The sequence below is a fragment of the Pleurodeles waltl genome, chromosome 7 (genome assembly GCF_031143425.1).
Source record: "Pleurodeles waltl isolate 20211129_DDA chromosome 7, aPleWal1.hap1.20221129, whole genome shotgun sequence".
Classification (NCBI taxonomy): domain Eukaryota; kingdom Metazoa; phylum Chordata; class Amphibia; order Caudata; family Salamandridae; genus Pleurodeles; species Pleurodeles waltl.
Genome location: NC_090446.1, coordinates 1,131,325,765 through 1,131,347,930, shown reverse-complemented (window position 1 = coordinate 1,131,347,930; position 22,166 = coordinate 1,131,325,765). Strand labels below are relative to the sequence as shown.

Below are 22,166 nucleotides of genomic sequence, written 5' to 3'. Positions count from 1 at the left end.
GGTGTGACTTTGCGTAGTTGATTGAGAAACCTAGTTTGTGTAGGGTTTCTATGACATATTTTGTGTGTTGTGAACATTGTTTTAGCGTATTGGTTTTGATTAACCAATCGTCTAGGTATGGGAACACATGTATTTGCTGCCTTCTGATATGTGCAGCTACTACTGCCAGGCATTTTGTAAAAACTCTTGGCGCAGTTGTTATTCCGAATGGCAACACTTTGAATTGGTAATGTATCCCTTGGAATACAACCTTAGGTACTTTCTGTGTGAAGGATGTATTGGTATATGGAAATATGCATCCTTTAGGTCTAGTGTTGTCATGTAGTCTTGTTGTTTGAGCAGTGGGATTACGTCTTGTAGAGTAACCATGTGAAAGTGGTCTGATTTGATGTAGGTATTTAATGTTCTGAGATCCAGTATCGGTCTCAGGCTCTTGTCTTTTTTGGGTATCAGGAAGTACAGTGAGTAAACTCCTGTGTTAAATTGTTCTTTTGGTACTAATTCTATTGCTTCTTTCTGTAGCAATGCCTGAACTTCTAGTCCTAGAAGATCTATATGTTGTTTTGATATATTGTGTGTTTTCGGTGGGACGTTTGGAGGGAATTTGAGAAATTCTATGCAATAACCATGCTGGATAATTGCTAAGACCCAAGTGTCTGTTGTTATTTCCTCCCAATGTGTGTAAAACTTGGTTAGTCTCCCCCCCACAGGTGTTATGTGTTGGGGATTTGTGACCTTGAAGTCACTGTTTGTTTTGAGGAGTTATGGGACTTTGGAACTTTCCTCTGTTTCTTTGAAACTGTCCTCCTCTATATTGTCCCCGAAAACTTCCCCGCTGATACTGGCTCTGGTAAGTGGGCTTTGTTTGTGAGGTTGTGGCTTCTGTGGTTTGCCCTCGAAACCCCCCTCGAAATTGTGTTTTTCGAAATGTGCCTCTGCTCTGCGGGGAGTAGAGCGCGCCCATGGCTTTGGCCGTGTCAGTGTCTTTTTTAAGTTTTTCAATTGCAGTGTCCACCTCCGGCCCAAACAACTGCTGTCCGTTGAATGGCATATTCAGCACAGCTTGCTGTATCTCTGGTTTAAATCCTGATGTACGCAGCCATGCATGCTTCCTTATCGTTACTGCTGTGTTGACAGTTCTAGCAGCTGTGTCTGCAGCATCCATTGCTGATCGAATTTGATTATTGGAGATATTTTGTCCCTCTTCGACCACTTGCTGCGCTCTTTTTTGAAACTCCTTTGGCAAGTGTTCAATAAGGTGTTGCATCTCGTCCCAATGGGCCCTATCATATCTGGCTAGAAAAGCTTGCGAATTTGCAATACGCCACTGGTTTGCTGCCTGTGCCGCCACCCTTTTGCCTGCCGCGTCGAATTTTCTACTCTCTTTATCTGGAGGTGGCGCGTCTCCTGAAGTATGAGAGTTGGCTCTTTTGCGCGCTGCCCCAACTACGACAGAGTCTGGTGATAGCTGTTGTGTGATGTACACTGGGTCTGTTGGTGGCGGTTTATATTTTTTATCTACTCTTGGAGTAATGGCTCTCCCTTTGACAGGCTCTTCAAACACTTGTTTGGAGTGTTTTAGCATTCCGGGCAACATTGGCAGACTTTGATATTGACTGTGCGTAGACGACAGTGTATTAAAAAGGAAGTCATCTTCAATAGGTTCTGAGTGAAGGCTGACATTGTGAAATGCTGCTGCCCTTGATACCACTTGAATGTAGCCTGTACTATCCTCAGGTGGCGAGGGTCTTGCTGGATAGCATTGAGGACTATTGTCTGACACTGGTGCGTCGTAAAGGTCCCATGTGTCAGGGTCATCTTGACTCATCCCCGTATGTGTTGGGGATTGCATCATTGGTGGAGTGGCTACCGGTGATAGTTGTGGAGAGTGATGTGGGGATGGTGGTGGTGTTATTTGTTTAGCCACTTTTGCTTGTGGCTGTTTGTCCTTGTCCTTGTCTTGGAAGGCAAGTTTTCGTTTCATTCTGATTGGGGGAAGAGTGCTGATCTTCCCTGTATCTTTTTGAATAAAGAGCCGCCTTGGCGTGTGATCTGGCTCTATTGTTTGTAATTCTTCTTCAAATCTGTGTGTCTTCATTTGAGAGGACAGTCCTTGTTCCTCTGAATAGGAACTAATTTTCGGTTCGGAGGCCGGGTGTTTCGGCTCCGAAACCTTTTCTGCTGCTTTTTTCGGCTCCGACAAAATCTTTTTGCTTTTCGGCGTTGTGCCCTCTCGGTGCCGACCAATTTCGGTGCCGCTGTCTCGGTGCCGAATCTTTTCGGAGCCACTCTCTCGGGCCCGAGATTGCTGCATGCCTGTATCTCGACCGGAGTCGGATGACTTCGACACCAGCTCGCCCTTTTTCGGTGCCGATGGACGGTCACCTACTTTTCGGGTTAAGCCATAGCCTGTTGGCGGTGGCGTCCCCTGGGCTTTGGCAGTCTTTTCGTGAGTTTTTTGTTTCGACGTCTTACTCACGGTTTTCGGCGTTTCTTCGGGATCGACCTCCTCCGAGTCCGAATCCTGGATGGAGAATGTTTCTTCCTCCTCCTCGAAACACCCTTGTCCTGTCGGCGCCGACGCCATTTGCAGTCTTCTTGCTCTTCGGTCCCTGAGTGTCTTCCTCGACCGAAACGCTCGACAGGCCTCACAAGTATCCTCCTTGTGTTCTGGTGACAAACACAAGTTCCAGACCAGGTGTTGATCTGTATATGGATACTTGCTATGGCATTTTGGACAGAAGCGGAATGGGGTCCGTTCCATCAGCCTTGAAGAGACACGTGGCCGGGCCGACCAGGCCCCGACGGGAATCGAAAACCCCGACGGGCCACCGGAGCTCTTCTCAATTCGGTGTCGATCTGTTGTAACTAACCCGATACCGAACGCAAACAATACTAATGATTTTTCGGCGATTCTAACTAACTTTCCGACCCGAAACACGGAGCGAAAAGGAACACGTCCGAACCCGATGGCAGAAAAAAACAATCTAAGATGGAGTCGACGCCCATGCGCAATGGAGTCGAAATGGGAGGAGTCCCTCGGTCTCGTGACTCGAAAAGACTTCTTAGAAGAAAAACAACTTGTAACACTCCGAGCCCAACACCAGATGGCGGGATGTGCACAGCATGTGTATCTGCAGCTACACATGCCATCGAACATATATATATATATATATATATCCAGAAAAATGGTGTATTTAAATCGCACACCAAGGGCTGCACATCATTCAATACCAGCTGGTAAAATACTCAAAAAACCACTTATCGATAAATTCATCGGCTGCTATTTATTGAAAAAAGATTAGATTGCAGGTAAATCACACCAGCAAAAGTTGGTACAAAAAGCACAAAAAAAAGATCGACAATGTGCCCACCATTCAAAAGACACACACGCTGTCCCAACCAAATGTCTACGCGTTTCGGCCGAAGCCTTCAACAGGACATTGGCAGACATTTTACACTCCACTATTTAAACCATATAGTCCTTCTTTGATGTTCATTGCATAGCTCAAGAGAAGTGCAAATGGAGCGGCCATTTTATAACGTCACAATTTTAACTTAAAAGTGAGAAACTCCTAATCCTGTGCATGTTTTGAAATAAACTATGAACTACAAATGTGACATTATATATTTCTCTCATATTATAATACATTATCACAAATATAGTCTGGTCACCTGTGAACACTAAAAAATTAATTAATTGTAATCACAGTCTACAATTCTTGAATCCAAAACAAATCCCATGTATGCTATTTTTTTCTCTCTTTCTCTTTTTCAATTTTCATTTTTCCTTTTACTCTTGATGTCCACATATTGCCCACTTATACCTAATAATTTTAATTTTGATTTTGATTTTAGTTTTAATTTTAAAAGCCTGATATATAAATGTAATTAATTAATAATATAAATATATAAATATATGTACTGCCAATTGATTGCAATACATCCACTTCATATACAGGCTATAAATAGATGACAAATGATGACAAATAAATAGAGTAAATTCAGTCAATTCTAAAAATACAAAATAAAATACAGGTAAAAGCGATTTCAACGTGGAATAAATAAATAAATGGATATTCATCATCATAATTCATTAAATTAGTCATAGTCCTATAAATTAATATATTCTAAAAGGAATCTGAAGAGATTAATTAATAGATCCATATCATAGGTCAAATTGTTATCGATTAGGAAATTGTAAATAAACCCCACAAATTCAGCAACAGGAGAATGTATATGTGCGCCGCTATCCTCCCCAAGGACCTATGCAACAGTATAGGAATAAAATAGATGAGTATAACACCCTAAAAGTGAATAAATTATTAATAAAAAATTATTACCAAAATACACTAAGTTTCAATCCGGCAACATGCTAATAATAATAATAATAACAATAATGATAAAATCAATCAGTAAGGATCCTAACAGAACACAATATTCTAAAAAAGTCATCAATTTCATTTCATGTTTTCTATTGGACAAAATCTATGTGTAAGAAAATGTAAAAAAATGTGTATATATCTGTATGGGAAAATCTAAAAACTTACAGATGTACATGAAGCTCTGCGTCCAAGTTGTGACCCCAAGGGTGTTCTGTACCTAAAAGTAAAATAGTTTTGGACTCCATTTGTCTCAAATGTGCAATTCTATTGCCTCCTCGGGGATGGGCCGCAATGGTTTTAACACCATAAAATGCTAGGGAACTACAGTTACCTTCATGTACATCCCAAAAGTGTTTAGCTAAAGGATAAGATGGATCATGATTCTTAATGGCTCTGAGATGTTGCAGGAACCTGACTTTCAGTTTATGAATGGTACTGCCCACATATTTTTTGCGACACCCACATTCAATGACATATACAACGTATTCAGTTTCGCATGTGATACGTTCAGTTATGTCACAAATTTTTCCTTCGAACGTGGTGTATGTCTGAGTATTCTGTGCATACAAACATGATTTACAATGTCCACATTTCCAAAAGCCCAAGCTTTTTTTAGCCAACCATGACATATTAGTTTTGGGACTCTGAAATAGGCTTCTGGTAAGATGGTTACCCAAAGATTGAGTTTTGCGATATGTGATACATGGATGTGGACCTATACTGTCCTTGATGGCAGAATCATGTCTCAAAACATGCCAATTTTTCTGTATGATATTATTTAAATGCGAATGTTGAGAATTAAACTCTAAGAACAGTCTAGGTGATGATACCTTATTGTGATCTTGATTATGAATATTATCAGGCTTGAAAAGCAATTTTTCTCGAGACATATTCAAGACCCTCAAGTGTGCATCTTTAAGGATCTTCAAAGGATATCCTCTCTCTAAAAATCTCTGTGTCATCGTCAGGAGTTCAGTCTTGAAGCAATCATCATTAGAACAGATTCTACGAGCCCGTAAAAATTGACTATATGGAATACTCCATTTCAAAGCTTTTGGATGACCACTATTGCCATGCAAGATTGAATTACAGGCTGTTGGTTTACGAAAAATGGTTGTCTGTAAGACATCTTTTTCAATAGAGATCTGGACATCAAGAAATTCTATAGTTTGTGCACTATATTTCAAGTCTAAGTGAATGTTCAGCTCATTGTTGTTAAAGATATCAACATATTGTTTGAGAGAAATCTCGTCACCATCCCTGATAAGAAAGAGATCATCAATAGATCTGACCCATAGTATCACTTGTTCCATGTATTTACCATTAGAGTCAAACCAAGCTATCTCCTTTTCCCACCAGCCCATGTAAAGGTTGGCGTACGTGGGAGCAAATGAAGCTCCCATTGCAGTCCCTTGTTTCTGCAAATAATGTTGATTGTCAAATAGAAAGGCGTTGTGGGTGAGGCAAAATCTTAACATGCTAATTAGCATGTTAGTATGTTGAAGAAATTCAATTTTACGAGTGCCCAAGAAGTGACAACATGCTTGAATGCCAAATTCATGCTTGATGGAAGTGTATAATGCAGTCACATCCATGGTTACCAATAGATAGTTGGGTTGCCATGGAACATTGTGAATCTTAGCAAGAAAGTCATTGGTGTCTCGAAGATAAGACGGCAATTCGGTGACAAAAGGACATAAGAAAAGGTCCAAGAAACGGGAGGTATTTTCTAATAGGGATGAGTTCATACTCACTATAGGTCGACCAGGAGGATGTTTTGTATTTTTATGAATCTTTGGTAGAAAGTAAATACAAGGGATTCTAGGAAACAAAACTTTGAGATAAAGATATTCATTTTGGTCAATTAGCCCTTTAGTGTGCCAGCTATCAAGCATCTCCCAGTAGATGGTTTGATATCCATTAGTGGGATTAGTAGTTAATTTTTGATAATGTTGTTTATTGGAAAGTTGATGATTAGCCTCCTTCATATAGCTATTAATATCCATAATAACAATATTCCCTCCTTTATCGGAGGGTTTGATGATAATTGTGTTATTGGATTTAAGCTCATTTAGATCTTTCCAATCTGAGGCTGAGAAATTCACTCTTTGGGCTTTTTTCATTTTAACCCTTTTCCAATCATTCCGAAACCGATCAACGTCATCAACTACCAATTCATAGAACAAATCAATCATATTACCAGTCGGTAATTGGGGATTAAATCTGCTGGAGGGCTTAAGCCTACTGGCAACGGTCTTATTAGTAACAAATCCCATATCAGTCAAAGTGTTATTGTCTTCACCTATATCATTGCTAACATCATCCAAACAACCCAACCTGCCAATTTCTACTAAATCAGGCGCTTCATTGACATGAAAACCAGATAAAGTGTCTACATTAATGTTGGAACAAGATGTAGTGGCCTGTGTTGTCTTGGAAAAATATTTCAACAGCCGCAACTTACGTGTATATTTATACAATTCTATTCTGGTGTCAACATAATCCCAATGATTATCAGGACAAAAACTTAATCCTAAATTTAGAATTCGCTCCTGATTAGAGGTGAGCTGTACTTTAGAGATATTTACAATGATATTGGAATTGTCAGATCGAAAGGTCCTCTCTAGTCTTGATATTTGTGATTTCTGCCTCTTCCCCCTCCGCGTCTTGAACCTCCTCGACTTCGTCCTCGACTTCTGTTTGATTGTGGCGTGATTGATCGTAGTAGTCTCATTTCCCCGTGAAAATCCAGTTTATTAGCAGAAGCTTCGTCAGCTGATGAGCTCAAATCCGAGCTGTCTTCTGCTGTATTAGTTGTTATATTGGGACTGTCCATCATCATAACTTTGTCTTGTGCTCTAAGTGTATTATATTTACGAGCAAATGTATAAATTCTACCTATTTCATAATCTTTCTTGTCTCTATTGAATTTAGAGGCCTTGCGGAGCTTGATTTCATCCTCTTTTTTAGTTATACGTTCTTCCATCTTCATTAACAATTGTTGTATTTCTGAGGAAGTACCCATTTTTTCTAGTTCTTTAGTAAGAAGTTCAATTTTATGGGTTTGTTCTTCCATACGACGTTTTGATTGAATAATCAAAGTGTCCATCAATTTAACTGAGCATTCAGATGTATGCGCTCTCCATTGTTCTAGAAGATCAGGATCTATATCACCCAGGGTAGGCAATATTAGAATTCTGAGACCTCGTGGCACACGACCATTTTGTATATATTTGGTCAATGAGGTCATTTCCCACCATTTTTTTAATTCTAAGATTCTTGCCTTTTCTAGTTCAGAAATAATGGTGGTTGCTGTGCGTGTAGATAAGTCCGAAGGCATTGAGGTTCCAGAAACATTATCAAATAGAGTGGTGGCAGCTTGTTCCCACAGGGCTTTCCGATTCGCCATGATGCATTAAACAATTCAAAAACTGATAAAATGAGTCCAAAAAATTGTACCAGGTTACCAGTGTGAAAATATGTGAAAAAACTGTCGTCTATTCAGAATCAGTCCCAATACAGAGTTCCAGATAGAAAAACGAAGAAGAAAGAAAAAATCAAACGCTTCATTCAAAAATTAGAATCCAAAACAAAAATAAATAGTTCAACCAAACTCAAATGCCGGACCGTTACTATAAGGACAGCGTGTGTGAAAAATTCAAAGAAACACAAAGCACGCCGATGTACGTTAGTGGTTCGTATTTCGCAGCGCTGGTTACACAGAAAAAATCTGTGCAATATGACATAGTTCAAATGAATGATTCGGATGTACGACTATACTAGTCTATCCGAGTCGAGCGTCGTAATACATCCAATGAATGAATCTCGGCTACCCCCGGCACCAATCCTCCTTACCTCCAAGGGGGAAAGATTTGCTACGATGGCAACAGCAATCTCTACGGGGGAGCTACAATGTATCCAAACGACGCGGTGCAGCGTGAAGAATCCTCCTTTGAAAGCAAGTCTTGTAACGTTGTATCACGCGCACTCCAAGCGGCGTGCTAGCCCTACCGCGAACCAGACATAACGCGGAACAAAAATATCCAGAAAAATGGTGTATTTATATGCAATCCTGATCAATGTTTACTTTTTTCTTAAATGCTTTTTTGTATTGTACTTTTATTTATTCAGCTTTTTGGAAAGGCCTCCATAAATTTGATGGTATGAATAAACACCTTTTGCTGGCTATGGCACTATGGGAATTCTGCTGTTATTAACAATGCTTTATGTATTCAGGGATCTCATCTGTCTAAGGGCAAAACAAATTCCTGGCATCAACTGGCAAATCGATTACTGTGCCCTGAAGCTCCCCAAGAAGGAATGATTTTGTTAGCTATGAGTGTCTAGAAATACAAACTAAGCCAATGATAACCCTAGCTTCTGTGCAAACAGGTTATTGATCTGTGGCTGTGGGAAAGCAGATTCTTTGCATTTCAAAGATTCAGAAGAGAACCTCGGGTGAAGGAAACCAAACAATTTGTCAATGCTGTTCCTGTTTAGAAGCTTATAGAGGGGACATAACTGGACAGTTTACTTGCCTATAAAGAGAAGTATTCTGGTAGTACTTCATACATTCGTTCTGCTCGAGCCTCTTTGCCAAAAAGAAGGCTGGAGAAGAAACCAGGCTGAGCCAGTATATTTTGCAAAACAATCAAAACCTACACTTATGATACAGAATGACATTTTGAGATTCCATCTGTAAAGTTGTAAAGCATTAGCAGTACAACAACTCTAGAACAGCCATCTATCATTTACAAATGGACCAAGGATACACAAATTAATGTATGAAGTGCCCTGGTATGACATGGTAATCAAACATTAGTTTCTTGCATGCATTCAGAAGATTCTTGTCTAAACAGACACTCTCATGCTCGGGAGAGGTCAAGGGTGTACTCACTTTCATCGTTCAGTAACGCGTGCTCCATCACTTTGCCTCTGGCTCTCCGTTCTGAAACGAAAACACACTTATAAGGCAACTGAACAGACTTGAAAGTCACAAGTCACAATGGGTTGCATGAGCTAAACTTACCCTCCTCATCCCCGGAGGCTGAATTCCTGGACCCTCTGTCTGAACTCCTGACAGAGAAGAGCACAAATAAAAGCAACATCAATACAGCTTAATTATTTATTTGTTGTATTAAGAAGCATAAAAAGCAAGTACATGTGCAGAAGAGAAAAATCATATCATAACACGTCAATAAGAATGTCCCTCAAAATGTAAATAAACAATTACTGGGAAAAGGGGGAGGGGCACAAAACACCCAGGAGGCTAAAGAAAAGAGCGGCTGGTGACTATCTGATAAAAGTGTAGACAGAACAGAAGAGGAATGTGTGTGTATTTGGGGAGGAGGAGTGAAAGGTGAGCAAAAGGCAACCAATGTGACAGTGAGGTTGGGAAATAGACTGCAAAGGTGGGCTGGACTCAATTTAAATGGGTGGAGGGTTCCTGAAGAGACTGAAAGACCTCAAGGGATGAATGTGGGCAAAGTAAGAGCTCCTGAAGACGGGTTACAGACTACCACTACAGAGTGAAAAATAAGTTACCTACCTGTGGGACAGGTTACTTACCTTTGGTAATGCTCTTTCTAGTGGATACTCCATTTAATCGTATACACCTCAACTGTGAATATTCCCCAGGCGTCAGTTTGGATCTGGAAAAACTCTGAAGCAGTACTCCTGTGTGTCAGTAGGTAGTGCAGTGCAGCTCTGCACTGACTTTGATATACTCCGAAAATGATGAACCAAGCCACAGAGAAGTATCACCCATGCACGTCTGTTTGTTTCTTTTGCAGGGTTGTCTGCACCCTCGGACACGGAGCCCAACAGCCGATTGGTATGACCATCCTACAGGTCTATAGTTTTGGGCCTTTTTCAGTGGAAAAAGTACATTCCACAAAACAAGGAGGTGAGAGGGAAGTGAGGAATCTGCAATTATATTATCCACCACAAAGAGTGTTATGTTACAGTAGGTAAATAACTTGTTCTTCTCCTTGATATTTTAACCACAGATTCTTCACCTTCTGAATAGACATCAAAGCTGTACCACCCAAGGTGGTGGGTGGATCTATGGAATGGTTTAGACTAAAAAGTCCTACAGGACCAAACAAGCAAAATGCCCATCCTTTCAGACCTGACAGTTATAGGAGGGTGGCTCAGTTATGGTGTACATCTACAGGTGAGGCACCCTGTACTAAGTCCAGGAAACCCTTAGTGATAGTGTAAAAGGTTGTAGATAACCAGAGCTCTCAAAGGGTAGCCGTGGAGAGCAGCTAAGGCTTATCCAGGAGGGTGTAAAGTGGTTTCAACCACCCCACAGGTCAGTCAGTGATGTGCACACAGGAAAGAACCACACCAGTGTTAAATAAATAATGTATTATTTATTAGAACACAAATACTAAACTAACTTTGGTATATCACCTAACCTGAGATATGAACATACAAAAATATACACAGAGAAAGGTAAGTAAAGCATAAAATAATGTGGACCTCTAAGGGGGGGCCAAGCCATAAACTAAAAAAATGGGATGCGAAGAATCACTACCAACCCAAACTACCACCCAAGGACCCTAAGGACTGCGGAAGCACTAAAACACCAAAGGTAAGTAGCTAGGAGTCCCCAGGTGCCCGTGTGCAGAGTTGTAACCCCAGGCCAGTGTCCATAGGATAACATGGGGAAGTCGCAGTTGGAGTTTGAGTTTTAGGATCCTTTCCTCTGTCCGTTAGGACAAGGGAGGTTCAAGAGTGCCCCCACCTGTAGATACCCAGAGTACCTACACCAGGGAGCCCAGGTGCATAGGGATTAAGTTGTGTCGGAACCTACAGTTGAAGTTAATGGGGACCTTGGTTCTCCAGCTGCTGTCGTGACCCGTGGATCAGGTTGGTGAAATCCAGGCATGGATTCCTGAAGAAGAGGACCTAAGTAAAGAGGGGACACAGTCCAGACCACTCAGGGGTGCCGTAACAGCACAGAAAAGAGGGATGCCCACATAGCAGGAGTTGCAGAGAGGATGACATTCTTGGAGCTGTGTAGTGCTGGAGGCTGGGGCTTTTTGGAGCTAGGAGGACTTTGGACTGAAGAGCCAACAAACCTTGGCAAAGACCAACAGGGGCTCCAGCCAGGGACCACAGACGTCTCAGTTGCAATGAAGACAGGTCAGATCTCTGGGGGGCCACAGAACCACCACCTGTGCTGTAGAGCCTTGGAGAGTCCGTGGGACAGCAGGATCCACAAACCAGTTGTCAACATTCAGGTGCCTGCGGATGCCGGGGAGGGACTACTTCACTCAAAGAGAGATTCCTTCTTGCTTTCCTAAGTACAGCAGAGTCCTTGTGACTCTGGAGGAACGCACAGCCAGAGATATTGCAGAGCCCGTGCAATGCACAAGGACAGATTTGCAGTAAGAGCCCTCCTACTAGGTGCTGTCTTGGGTGCCGGCGAAGTCCAACAGCGGTTCCAGTGTCCTGGTTGCAGAAGTGTCTTACAGAAGAGTCTTCAGACGAATCCAGAGACTAATCTAGGGTTCCACCCTCAGGGGAGCCCTTAAGTAATCCAGGAAGGGGGTTGGACACTTATTGCAGTGACCCACCTATCAGTGGGGTCCGGGACATCATCCAGCTGCACGAACCAGTCAGATGCTCCCAGGGGGCTTCTGCTCATCTAATTTCCAAGATGGCAGAATCAAGTGGCCACCTGGCAGAGCTCTGGGCACCTCCCTAGGGGAGGAGCTGGACAGGGGGTGGTTACTCCCTCGTCCTTTGTGTGGATTCACAACAGTGCTGGAGCGGGGGGGGGCTCCTGCACTGGAGTAAACCTGTTTACACAAGGAAGGTGTCAAATGTACCCTTCATAGACATTTGATGGTGCTCAGAGGCACCCCCACCCCAGGCCAGAGACACCCATTTCTAAAGGGGAGGTAAAAACACCTCTCCTCTACAGGAAATCCTTTGTTCTGCCTTCTGCTGCTCGAGTTAGGCTCAACAGCAGAGAGCAGAACAATGTCTGAGGTAGGCAGCAGCACGAGCTTGCATGCAGACCCTCCAATGCTGTACAGGCAGACATGAGGGATCCCCTAGGGAAACCCAGAGTACATGGTATCATGCAACTAGCAATGAAACCTTTGTAGTTGAAGGATTCCAACATGATCGATACCAAACAGGATTAGGTTTGGTGAAGCCATTATGTAGCTGGACATCTTGTGCTGACCAGTGTCCACTACATACCTTAAGATGGCTTCCCCACCCTTACAAAGCCCAGAAAATGGAGTCTGGAGTTTGTAGGGGCACCTCTGCGCATGCAAGGGTACCCTCACACTTCGGGACCCGCACCTTTCCCTTGGGCTGAAGGGCCTACCTTAGGGGTAACTTATAGGCTCAGAGTGCAGTGAGCGTGATATAAGGTAAACCTTGTATCTGGGGTGAAAGGTACATGCAGAATTTCACAAAGGCTGCAATAGCAGGCTTGTAGTCACAGTTTGCATGGGTTCCCAGGGGTGGCGCAATACATGCTGCATCTCACGGGGGACCCCTGGTGTACTAATGCCCTTAGTAGCTAAGTACCATATACTATTAACTTACATAAGTGCACCAGTATGCCAATTGGGAGGTGTAAAAGTTACTTTAGTGGAGAGAACACTGCCACTGGGGTCCTGGTTAGAAGGATCCCAGTGCATTTCAGTCTAAACATACTGACACCAGGCAAAAAAGTGGGGATAACTGAGTCAGAAAGGTGCCAAAATGGTCAAGACAGTAGCGCTTCATGAGCATGTGAAATGATGTTCACTTAGCAGTCTAAGAGATATACAAGGCAGGCACTCCACAGACCAATGCAGTAGGAGCAGCCTTATTCTGAGTGGAATGAGCCCGTAGCCCTTCAGGGGCTGCTCCTTAGGTAGTGCGAAGCAGATTTGTATGCAGAGCATTATTTACCTAGAGATGGCTCTTTTCTGCACTGCTTACCTTTCTTTGCCTCCAAGAAACCCGCAAAGAGCTGCTAATCCACTCAATGGTCTCTGGTGTGGTAAATGTAAAAACCAAGGACTGTTCTAGGGTCCAATCAATGCAGCAGCTCCTCCTCTTTCAAAGGATGAGGTGGGGCAATGAATGCTGGAAGTGTGATAGCTGCCAGAGATGGAAGGATGTTACTACTTTCAACAGTAATGTAGCTCGAGTTCTCAACATGTTTGTCAGGAAAAATGTGTGTGCAAGTGGGCTTGACAGAGTACTTGCAGCTCTATCGCATAACAAGCTGATGTTATCACCACCGGAAGTCAATTTTGAGGGTCAAGAGGCATAGTGGATAAATTGTCCCAAAAGGGGTCACATAAGAAAAGTCAGAACCAAATTCAAGTCCTACTGTGTTATCAGAGACACCCCCTGGTTTGGGCAGGAATGGACAAGTTACTCACCTTCGTTAATGTCTTATCTGGTAGAGACAATATCTAGTTTCAGATTCCTTACCGTAGATTTTCCCTAGGTGTCAGTCTAGATTTAGAGATTTTTCTCGAGCAGTACCCCTGCGCGCCGTTAGGGGTTGTTGATTGGCTTTGTGTCCGTCGTCGACGTCATCCACGCCGGAAATTATGTTGCAGATCCTATATAGGTGCCAAGCCGGTGCACTGATGTCAGTTTCTTTTCACGACTTTTCACGCCAGAAATGCAGAACCATGAAGAACACTGACCACTGGTGTGTCACAACTAGGGCCCGGAAAACCCTGTCTCTAGAAATCAGTTTGCAGAATGGGGAGTAAAGGTTGGTTGGTAAGGAACCCCCAACTGATTATTGTCTCTACCAGGTAAGGTGCTACCGAAGATAAGTAACTTGTCCATCTAATAGAGACATATAGTTGCAGATTTCTTACCTTCGAATGAATACCCAAGCAATACCATCCCCAGAGGTGGGTCTGCAAATTAATATCACACCAAAATGTCCTGCAGGACCAAATGGGTAAAGTGCCCATCCCTAAGGATGTGAATGTCCAGGCAGTAGTATTTGGTAAATTTGTGCAGAGAGCTATTGAGCACTGCTATTGATCCTCCGATCAGACTGGCCCTTCGGGAGAATCTTCTATCACAGCAGCCAGGGGAGGGTTCTCCAACCAAAGCTGTTTAGTCTCCTCCTTTTTGTGTGGAGCTTGAGCAGCGACAGTTGACAGCTTTCGACCTTCCGCCCCAAGTCTGTAATATAATCTTGGCATTCAGGCGTCCCTCCACCAAAACGGTATTAGCCTGTCATTGGAAGAAATTTGTGGTAGGGTACACACAGACAAGATAGTTGACCCCCTTTCTGCCCCTTCCTCTGACGTTCTTTTGTGTATACTTTTGTTGGTGCAGCAGGACTCTGCAATGGGCAGTCTAAAAGGTGTTTTGTCTCCAATCTCTGCTTTATTGGAATACTCATATGTTTCCTCCATCCCCTTTCATTATGCCCTAATGGGACTTGAATTTGGTTTTGACATTTCCGATTTGCCCTCCTTTTGAGCTTCTCCACAATTGACCTCTCAGACTTCTCGCCTCAAAAACAGCCTTCCTTGAGGCCATTATCTCTCCCCGCAGGGTAAGTGAGCTGCAGGCATTGTCATTTAAGCCGTCCTACCATTCCATCTATCCTGACAAAGTGGTGCTTCCCATAAGGGCTTCCTTTCTACCAAAACAGTTACACCCTTCCATGTTGGCCAGTCCATCACCTTGCCTACTTTTTGCATACCGCTGCATCCTTCTAAGGAAGAGGACAGACTCCAACACCTGGACCCAACATGTTGGCGTTCTACCTTAATCGTACCAAAGAGTTCCGGGTGGATGATCAGCTCTTCGTTGGTTACGTGGGTGCAAAGAAAGGTTGGGCAGTGTAAAAGAGAACCATGCCCAGATGAGTTGTACTCTGCATTAAAATGTGCTACGCTCTGGGTAAGAAGCAACCCCCTGAGGTTTTGCATGCTCATTCTACCAGAGCTAAAGCTGCAACAACTGCATTAGCATACGGAGTTCCAGTCCTGGACATCTGTCAGATGGCAATGTGGGCATTGGGATACCAGATCCTTTGTGACCAGCCCGGAGTCATAAGGATTACTTGGGACCAGTGTTCTTGATCTCTGAGAACTTTGGGCTGAAACAGTATGGCTGAAATGGCATACAGAAGGCCTGAGTTTCACTCGAGACCAAAAGCATTGCCAAGTGATTGCCACTTTGGAAACCTCAAAGCGTAATACTGATGACACTGAGCATTCTCTGCAGAGGTGAAAAGATCTAACCAAGGTTCCCCCCACTGCTGAAAGAGACCTTGCTCCATCTCCACCTGGAGACGCCATTTGTAACTGACTAACCATTTACGGCTGAGTTCAGCTGCTCTGAAGTTCAGAGAGCCTGTCAGATGTTGAACCACCAGGAAAATGCCCCCACCCTGCTTGTTGCGGTACCACATGGCAGTTGGGTTGTCGGTAAACACCTGCACTACCTTCCCCTTGAGAGAGGGAAAAAATGCTTTCAATGCTAGCCTGATCACCTGGAGTCCCGAGACCAGATGCCTCTGATCTCCGCCTTTTCTGATGGCTGGCCTTTTTCAGGAGTGAATGCATCTGTCACTACTGTGAGATCTGTTGGGAAACGGAGAGAGATCTGTTTCAGGGCCAATCACGGTTTGTTAACCACCACTACAGATCTCGTGCAGTTCCTGCCAACATCTGGACCCTGTCGGAGAGATTTCCTTGATGATGCGCCCACTGGAACTTCAGGGCCCACTGCAGAGCCTGCATATGCCATCTGGCATGTGTAATCAGCAGGAAGTCCAGCAGCCTCAGAGTCATTCTCATTGAAACCCAGAACAGAGGCTGAAACATTGGTATCATAGCCTGAATATTCTGGTCTCACAGCTTGGGATGATAAGTCCGAAACTGCCCTGTGTCCAGAACAGTCTGGTATGACTTCTGCATGTATATAGTGAACTCTAGTGAATGCAGGAGGTCTGCCATAGTCTGGCGGAGGGAGAGGACAGCCTGGGGTGAGCCAGCCTTCAACAGCCAGTAGTTGAGAAAGGGGAATATTGAAACCCCTGATCTGGGCAGATGAGCTACAACCACTGCCATCACCTTGGTGAACACCCGAGAGGCGCTTGTAAGGCCAAACAGAAGCATGGTGAACTGGAAGTGCTTGCGGCCTACCGTGAACAGCAAGTAACCTCTGTCGGCAGACACGAAGGGAATGAGGAAGTAAGCATCCTGCAAATCCAATGCTACGAGCCAGTCTCCTGGGTCCAGGGCAGATAGAACCTGACCCAGAGTGAGCATTCTGAACTTCTTTTTGAGGAAGAGATTGAACGACCGAAGGTCTAGGATAGGGTGGGGATAACAACCACGACCTACATTTGGCACAGGAACCCTCTCTATGGATCATTTGGCCAAGAGAGCCATAACCACCTTGCGGAGAACTGCCAATTGACCCCCAGTCATCTGATCATAGGTTGGTAGCATGGATGAAAGGGTAGTCTCTAAGGAGAAGGAGTAGCCCCGTTGGACTATCTGCAAAACCCACCTGTCTGACATGATGGACTGCTAGCAGAGCAGGTGATGGCGGATCCTGCCTTCGACTGGTTCCTGGTGGGGAAGAGTCAAACTAGAAAAGCTTGGCGACAACTGCAGAGTGGAGGAGGATGCGGACTGGCCAGACCACTGGTTACCTGTATGAAAGCATCTTTTTTGGCTTGGTTATCCCCACTTTTCGTCTGGTATCTGATGTAATTTCGACTGAAAGTGCACTGGGTTCCTGATTAACAGGTTACCAGTGCCAGATCTCTTTACCTTAAATCTGCACAGTTGCTTCCCCCAGTTGGCAAAAGCTTTAGTACCCTCTGCAAGTCGCTAGTAAATGGTACTCCTGGTACCTAGGGCACGGGGTACTAAACAGCTGCAGCACAAATTGTGCCACCCTAAGAGACTCCTCACCAAGCACATGGCAGGCTGCCTTGTCTTGGCGCAGACAAAAGTGAAAAATACAACATGGCCCATAACCTGTGTGCCACGCCCCTTAACACTGCATCAATATATGTAAGTCACCCCTCTGACAGGCCTTACAGCCCTAAGGCAGGGTGCATTATATTACATGAGAGGGCATACCTGCACAAGTAGATATGCTCCTGCTATGTCTTTGTCAATTATCCGACATAGTAAGTGACCAGGGAAGCCATTTCAAATACATGTGCTGGACACTGATCATTACAACTTCCCCAGGTACATGATGGCTTCACTGAAGATAAGGATGTTTGGTATCAAACATCTTGTATTGATAAACCCACACTGATGCCAGTGTTGGATTCACCAATACATGCAACCAGAGGGCACCTTAGAGGTGCCCCCTGAAAACCTACTAACTACTAGTGTGTTACCTGTCTGGTCCTGACCAGTTCAGCCACCTTGCCACGTTTCTGACCCCCTAAGGTGAAAGCCAGAGTCACGGAGTCCAGAGACAAAAGCTTGCACTTGGCGGGGGTGGTGACACCTCCACCAGGCAGGGTGGTAACTCCAGATTTGTAAGCTTCAAAGGCCTACCCGCCTTTGTAATGCGACCCAGGTCTCTCCAAATGGCAGAGACAACCAACCCTCCTGTCCTGACCCTACTTTTGGGGTCAAGACAAGCAGGAAAATTAGGCAGATTAAGGGGTGTGCTCACTTCATGCAAGTCCCACCCCTAAGGTGGACTTACTGAAGTGAACACCACTTTTTAAATTCCTCCATCTTGGTTTGGAAGGAATTAGACCACTAGGGCCAGGGTTATGCCTACTTCCCAAAGGAATTGTCATAGAAAGGGTTTAGTCACCTTAGAGGTGGGCAACCCATCTTCTTCTCAAGTGTGTCCAAACTCTTGGATTCCTTATCCGGGGGTGCAGAAGGGAACGCACCCTGGGAACTGGAGGCATGGGCTGTTGTGTTGGGAAACCTGGGTACCTCGGTGCAGGGCGACGGCGATGGGCAATAGTCCAGTTCACAGGAGCCCCTGTGCTGGGTTTGGACCAGGTACCCAGCAGAACATCAGTATGGGCTTAATTAAAGGTAAAAGGGGTTTAGAGGATGAAGCTCTGGACTGAAGCACCTTTGTCAGGAGGTTAGTCCCAACTGACACCAAAGATAGCTCGAGGCCCCGGGCCTCGGCTGCGCTCCACACCACTGAGTAGGACGCTCCCTCGTCCGTAGCCATGGTAGTGGGAGAAAGCATGCCAGTGTCTGGGGAAGTATCCAGACCACTGACTTCACCCAGGTCCATATGGCAGTCCATAGTGTCTTGGTGCTGGTATTTCAAAGGGTGCAGTGGCCCCTCCCATTCTTCACTGTACCCCAACCCAATCCGATATAGGAGGCAAGACCCCTGTCGGCGTCACGAATGTCAATCCGGCTCCCTGTCAAAGTCGGCAATGAGGATGAGGTTGAAGTTGATGCCCCCCCCGGGGGCACTGTCAGTGTCAGAACCAGCATTGGGGAAAGTCGAGGTGGTATGACCAATGCTGGTTCAGATCCAGGAACGGATTCATGGGTGCCCCCGGAGCTGAGGCCAAAGCTGCCGAAACCAAGGGGGCCCTTTCTGATCCTGCGGGGTACAAAGACACTCCAGCGGAGTTGGACTGCCCAAAAAAGGGGCGCATGGCACCATAAAACTCTCTGAGTTGGCCAGGGGTTGCTCCAGCTCCCAGAAGCTTGGGGAGGCACGGCGCCGACCCAGACGGAGGCTCCCCAGACAGAGGCCAAGAGTGACGATGCCCCTGCTCTCTTGTCTCGTCGGCTGAGAGAGGGTGAAGTACCGAAGAACAGTCGAACATCCTCGACGCACCAAGAGTGTAGACACTCAAATATCTTTGACAAAAAAAACTAAAAAGACCAGCCACAAAATGACTGAGGGGTTGCTCTTTCTTCAGATTGGTGCTGGCTGGCTCAGAAAGAAAACAATTGACACCAGTGTGCGAAGGTGGCGCTTATATAGGACCTGCAATGTAATTTCCAGCTTCAACACCGCAGGAGAGGTTTGACACCACATAACGGCATGTCTGGGTACTGCTCGAGAAAAATCTCCAGATCCAAACAGGCGCCTGGGAAACTTCTAAGGTAAGGATTCTGCAACTAGATGTCTCTTAGATATGTCACACGTGATTTGAACAAAAAAGGCTGATGAGGCAAAAGCAAATGAACCGAAAGAGCCGACAAGTAGCCTTTAACAGTGCCCAGTGCAAGTCCTCCCTTGGCCAATGATTAAACAAATGAAAAAACATCCAACAGTTTGGTTGGCTAGCCACACCAACCCACAAACTTGTCTCAGCACTTGACATACACAGACTTTGTGAAGGGGTGTCTAGCTACCAGGATAAGAAATGAGTTACTTATCTGTAAGCCCAGTTCTCCAACACTGGTATCGTTTATATATTCATATCTTTAAAACATTCCCGGTCAGCAAGCTGGGAATCCCTGGTACATTGAAATAGCAGTATACAGAGTAAAAATGTATACAACATACTGCATCTCAAGTAAAACGGTCATAGGCCATAGGCCTGCAACATAGACCTGCAACAACACAGCATCCTCAGTTACAAATCCACCTCATTTGAAAGAATCCAAACTTCAGCCATTGAGGAGGAAGCCCAAGAACTCCCATTCTCCCTAGAGGCCACTACTGGTCAGATTTCAAAGCACAAGTGTAAGAATGGAATACAATAAGACTCTGACCAAGGCAAGGAGAAGGGAGGGTAACGTGAATATATAAAAGATACCAATGTTGGAGAACTCGAGTTGCAAGTAACAAATTTCTTCTTCAACATTGGATCTTTTATATATTCACATGCTTCAGGATAGCAGGGAGTGCACATTATAAAGTGAAACAAAGCGGGAAACAGGCTCACTTTTAATGAAACAAGCTTCTCAGGGTAGCCTGTCCCATCGCTGTGTCAACTTCTGCATCCACATCTAGGCAGTACTGCTTTGTGAACATGTGCCTGCTCCTTCAGGTGGCTGCATGGCAGATGCTTTTTAAGGGCATCCCATCATGCTGTAGCTGAAGGCATGCCCCTGGTAGAATATGCCCTCACTCTTCCCTGGAGAGAGCACTTGGCTTTAGCATGACACAAATCAATACAGACTGAGAGCCAACAAGCTATCCCTTGTTTGGACAGGGTTTGAGCTTTTTGTAATTGAGAGCAATGACACAAAATGCTGTGGATATGGGCTTTGTTTTGTTTGTATAGAATTTGAGACATTTACGTATGCCCAAAGAATATAATGATCTTTCTGCTGGTGAGGATGGATTAGGAAGAAAGAATCTAAGAATGACAGGTTCATTCAAATGAAGTCAGTAGGCACCTTAGGAAAGAATTAAGGATTGGTTTTGAGTATCACTTTGTCCACAGCGAACTGGAGGCAAGGGTCTCCTATGGTGAATGCCTGAATCTCACGATTCTCCGAGCAGATGTCAGAGCCAGCAGTAGTGCTGTTTTCCATTAAACAAATGCTAAGTCTGCTCTATGCATCAGCTCAAAGGGAGGTAACATCAGCTGACTGAGGACTGCATTAAGCTCCCAGGCGGACCCTGACTGAAGAATATTTGAGCCACCTTTTGGCCAAACATAACAAATATGGCAGAATCTGAGAAGTGTTTAGTTTAAGCAGATGATGACCATTATTCCTACACCAGACACAGAAACTCTTCCACTTAGCATTTGAAGTCTTTTATGGTCACTGGAGCGTTTGCCTGCGCCAGGATCTGTTTACACTCTTGTGGGATATCCAGATGGCCAAATTCTAGGTGGTCAGGTACCATGCTGCCAAGTTCAGCGACTTGGGATCGCATTGAAGAATCTCTCCCTGATGTCTGGACAATATCCTGGGATGCACCTTCAAAGGAGTGGCTGGACAAGCCACCAAAATGCAGCAGCTCGCTGTACCAGTACTTTCATGGCCACATGGATATGAACATCCAGAAGGAATATCCCTTGGAGTGAAGGAGTCACTCCCCAGTACCCAAAGGCTCCTCGATGTCTACGACCGGCTTGTGGATCCTCCTGTCCCACAGACTCCTGAAGGCTCTGCAACACAGGTGGTGGTTCTGTGTTTCTACAGATGTCTGACTTGTCTCCTGCAACCCAGAGGACGGTGGTCCCTAGCTGGAGCCTAACAGATGGAACCCCTGTGCCCCGCGTCTGTTGTCATCACCAAGGCATGTTGGCTCTTCAGATCAAAGGCCTCCTAGCTCCAAGACGCCCCTACCTCAATCATCACACAGCTGCAAGACTGATGTGCTCTCTGCAACGCCTTGCAACGTTGGCATCTATCTCCGTTGTGCTGCTAAGGCCTCCTTGCGACTCCCTGTGCCTGCTGCCAGAGGGTCCTCCTGGGGTCTCCAACAATTCCTGCTCGCTCTTCTCTCTGTTCGGGGCTGGCCCTGACTTACCTGCAAAGGTTGACTCACTCAGACTTTGCTGGTCCCCATCACTGCAACTCTTTTTGCAACACTTCTCTTGCAATTGCCAAGGCCTATTGGTGGTCCTGCTGGCCACTGACCTCTCTGCAACTGACAACTGGCGTGGGACAGCTTGTGGACGATTCCTGGTATCACTCTGCATTGCCTGGATGCCGCAGCTGCATCTTCACGACAACCATCATCACAGAACAGTATCCACAAGAAGGGTGGGCATTGCCCTCCTGCACCGCCTGGGCATCTCAGGGTGGTCTGGACTCGGTCCCCTCTTTCTACACATGTTCCTTGTCCCAAATCCAAGCCTGGGTTCTACTGACCTGGCCCACAGGTCATTGTAGCAGC

General features: G+C 44.9%; 1 protein-coding gene across 3 annotated transcripts in view; it reads right to left on the bottom strand.

The window, feature by feature from the left end:
* The window catches only part of LLGL2 (LLGL scribble cell polarity complex component 2), a 624,825-nt gene that overhangs the window by 127,079 nt on the left and 475,580 nt on the right, over positions 1-22,166 (bottom strand). For all 3 annotated transcript variants that reach the window (XM_069200160.1, XM_069200158.1, XM_069200159.1), the window contains exons 22-23: positions 9,415-9,461; positions 9,283-9,333 (exon numbers count right to left, since the gene is read on the bottom strand). In XM_069200160.1, the coding sequence (XP_069056261.1) occupies positions 9,283-9,333; positions 9,415-9,461 (98 nt within the window). The remainder of the gene's footprint in view (positions 1-9,282; positions 9,334-9,414; positions 9,462-22,166) is intronic.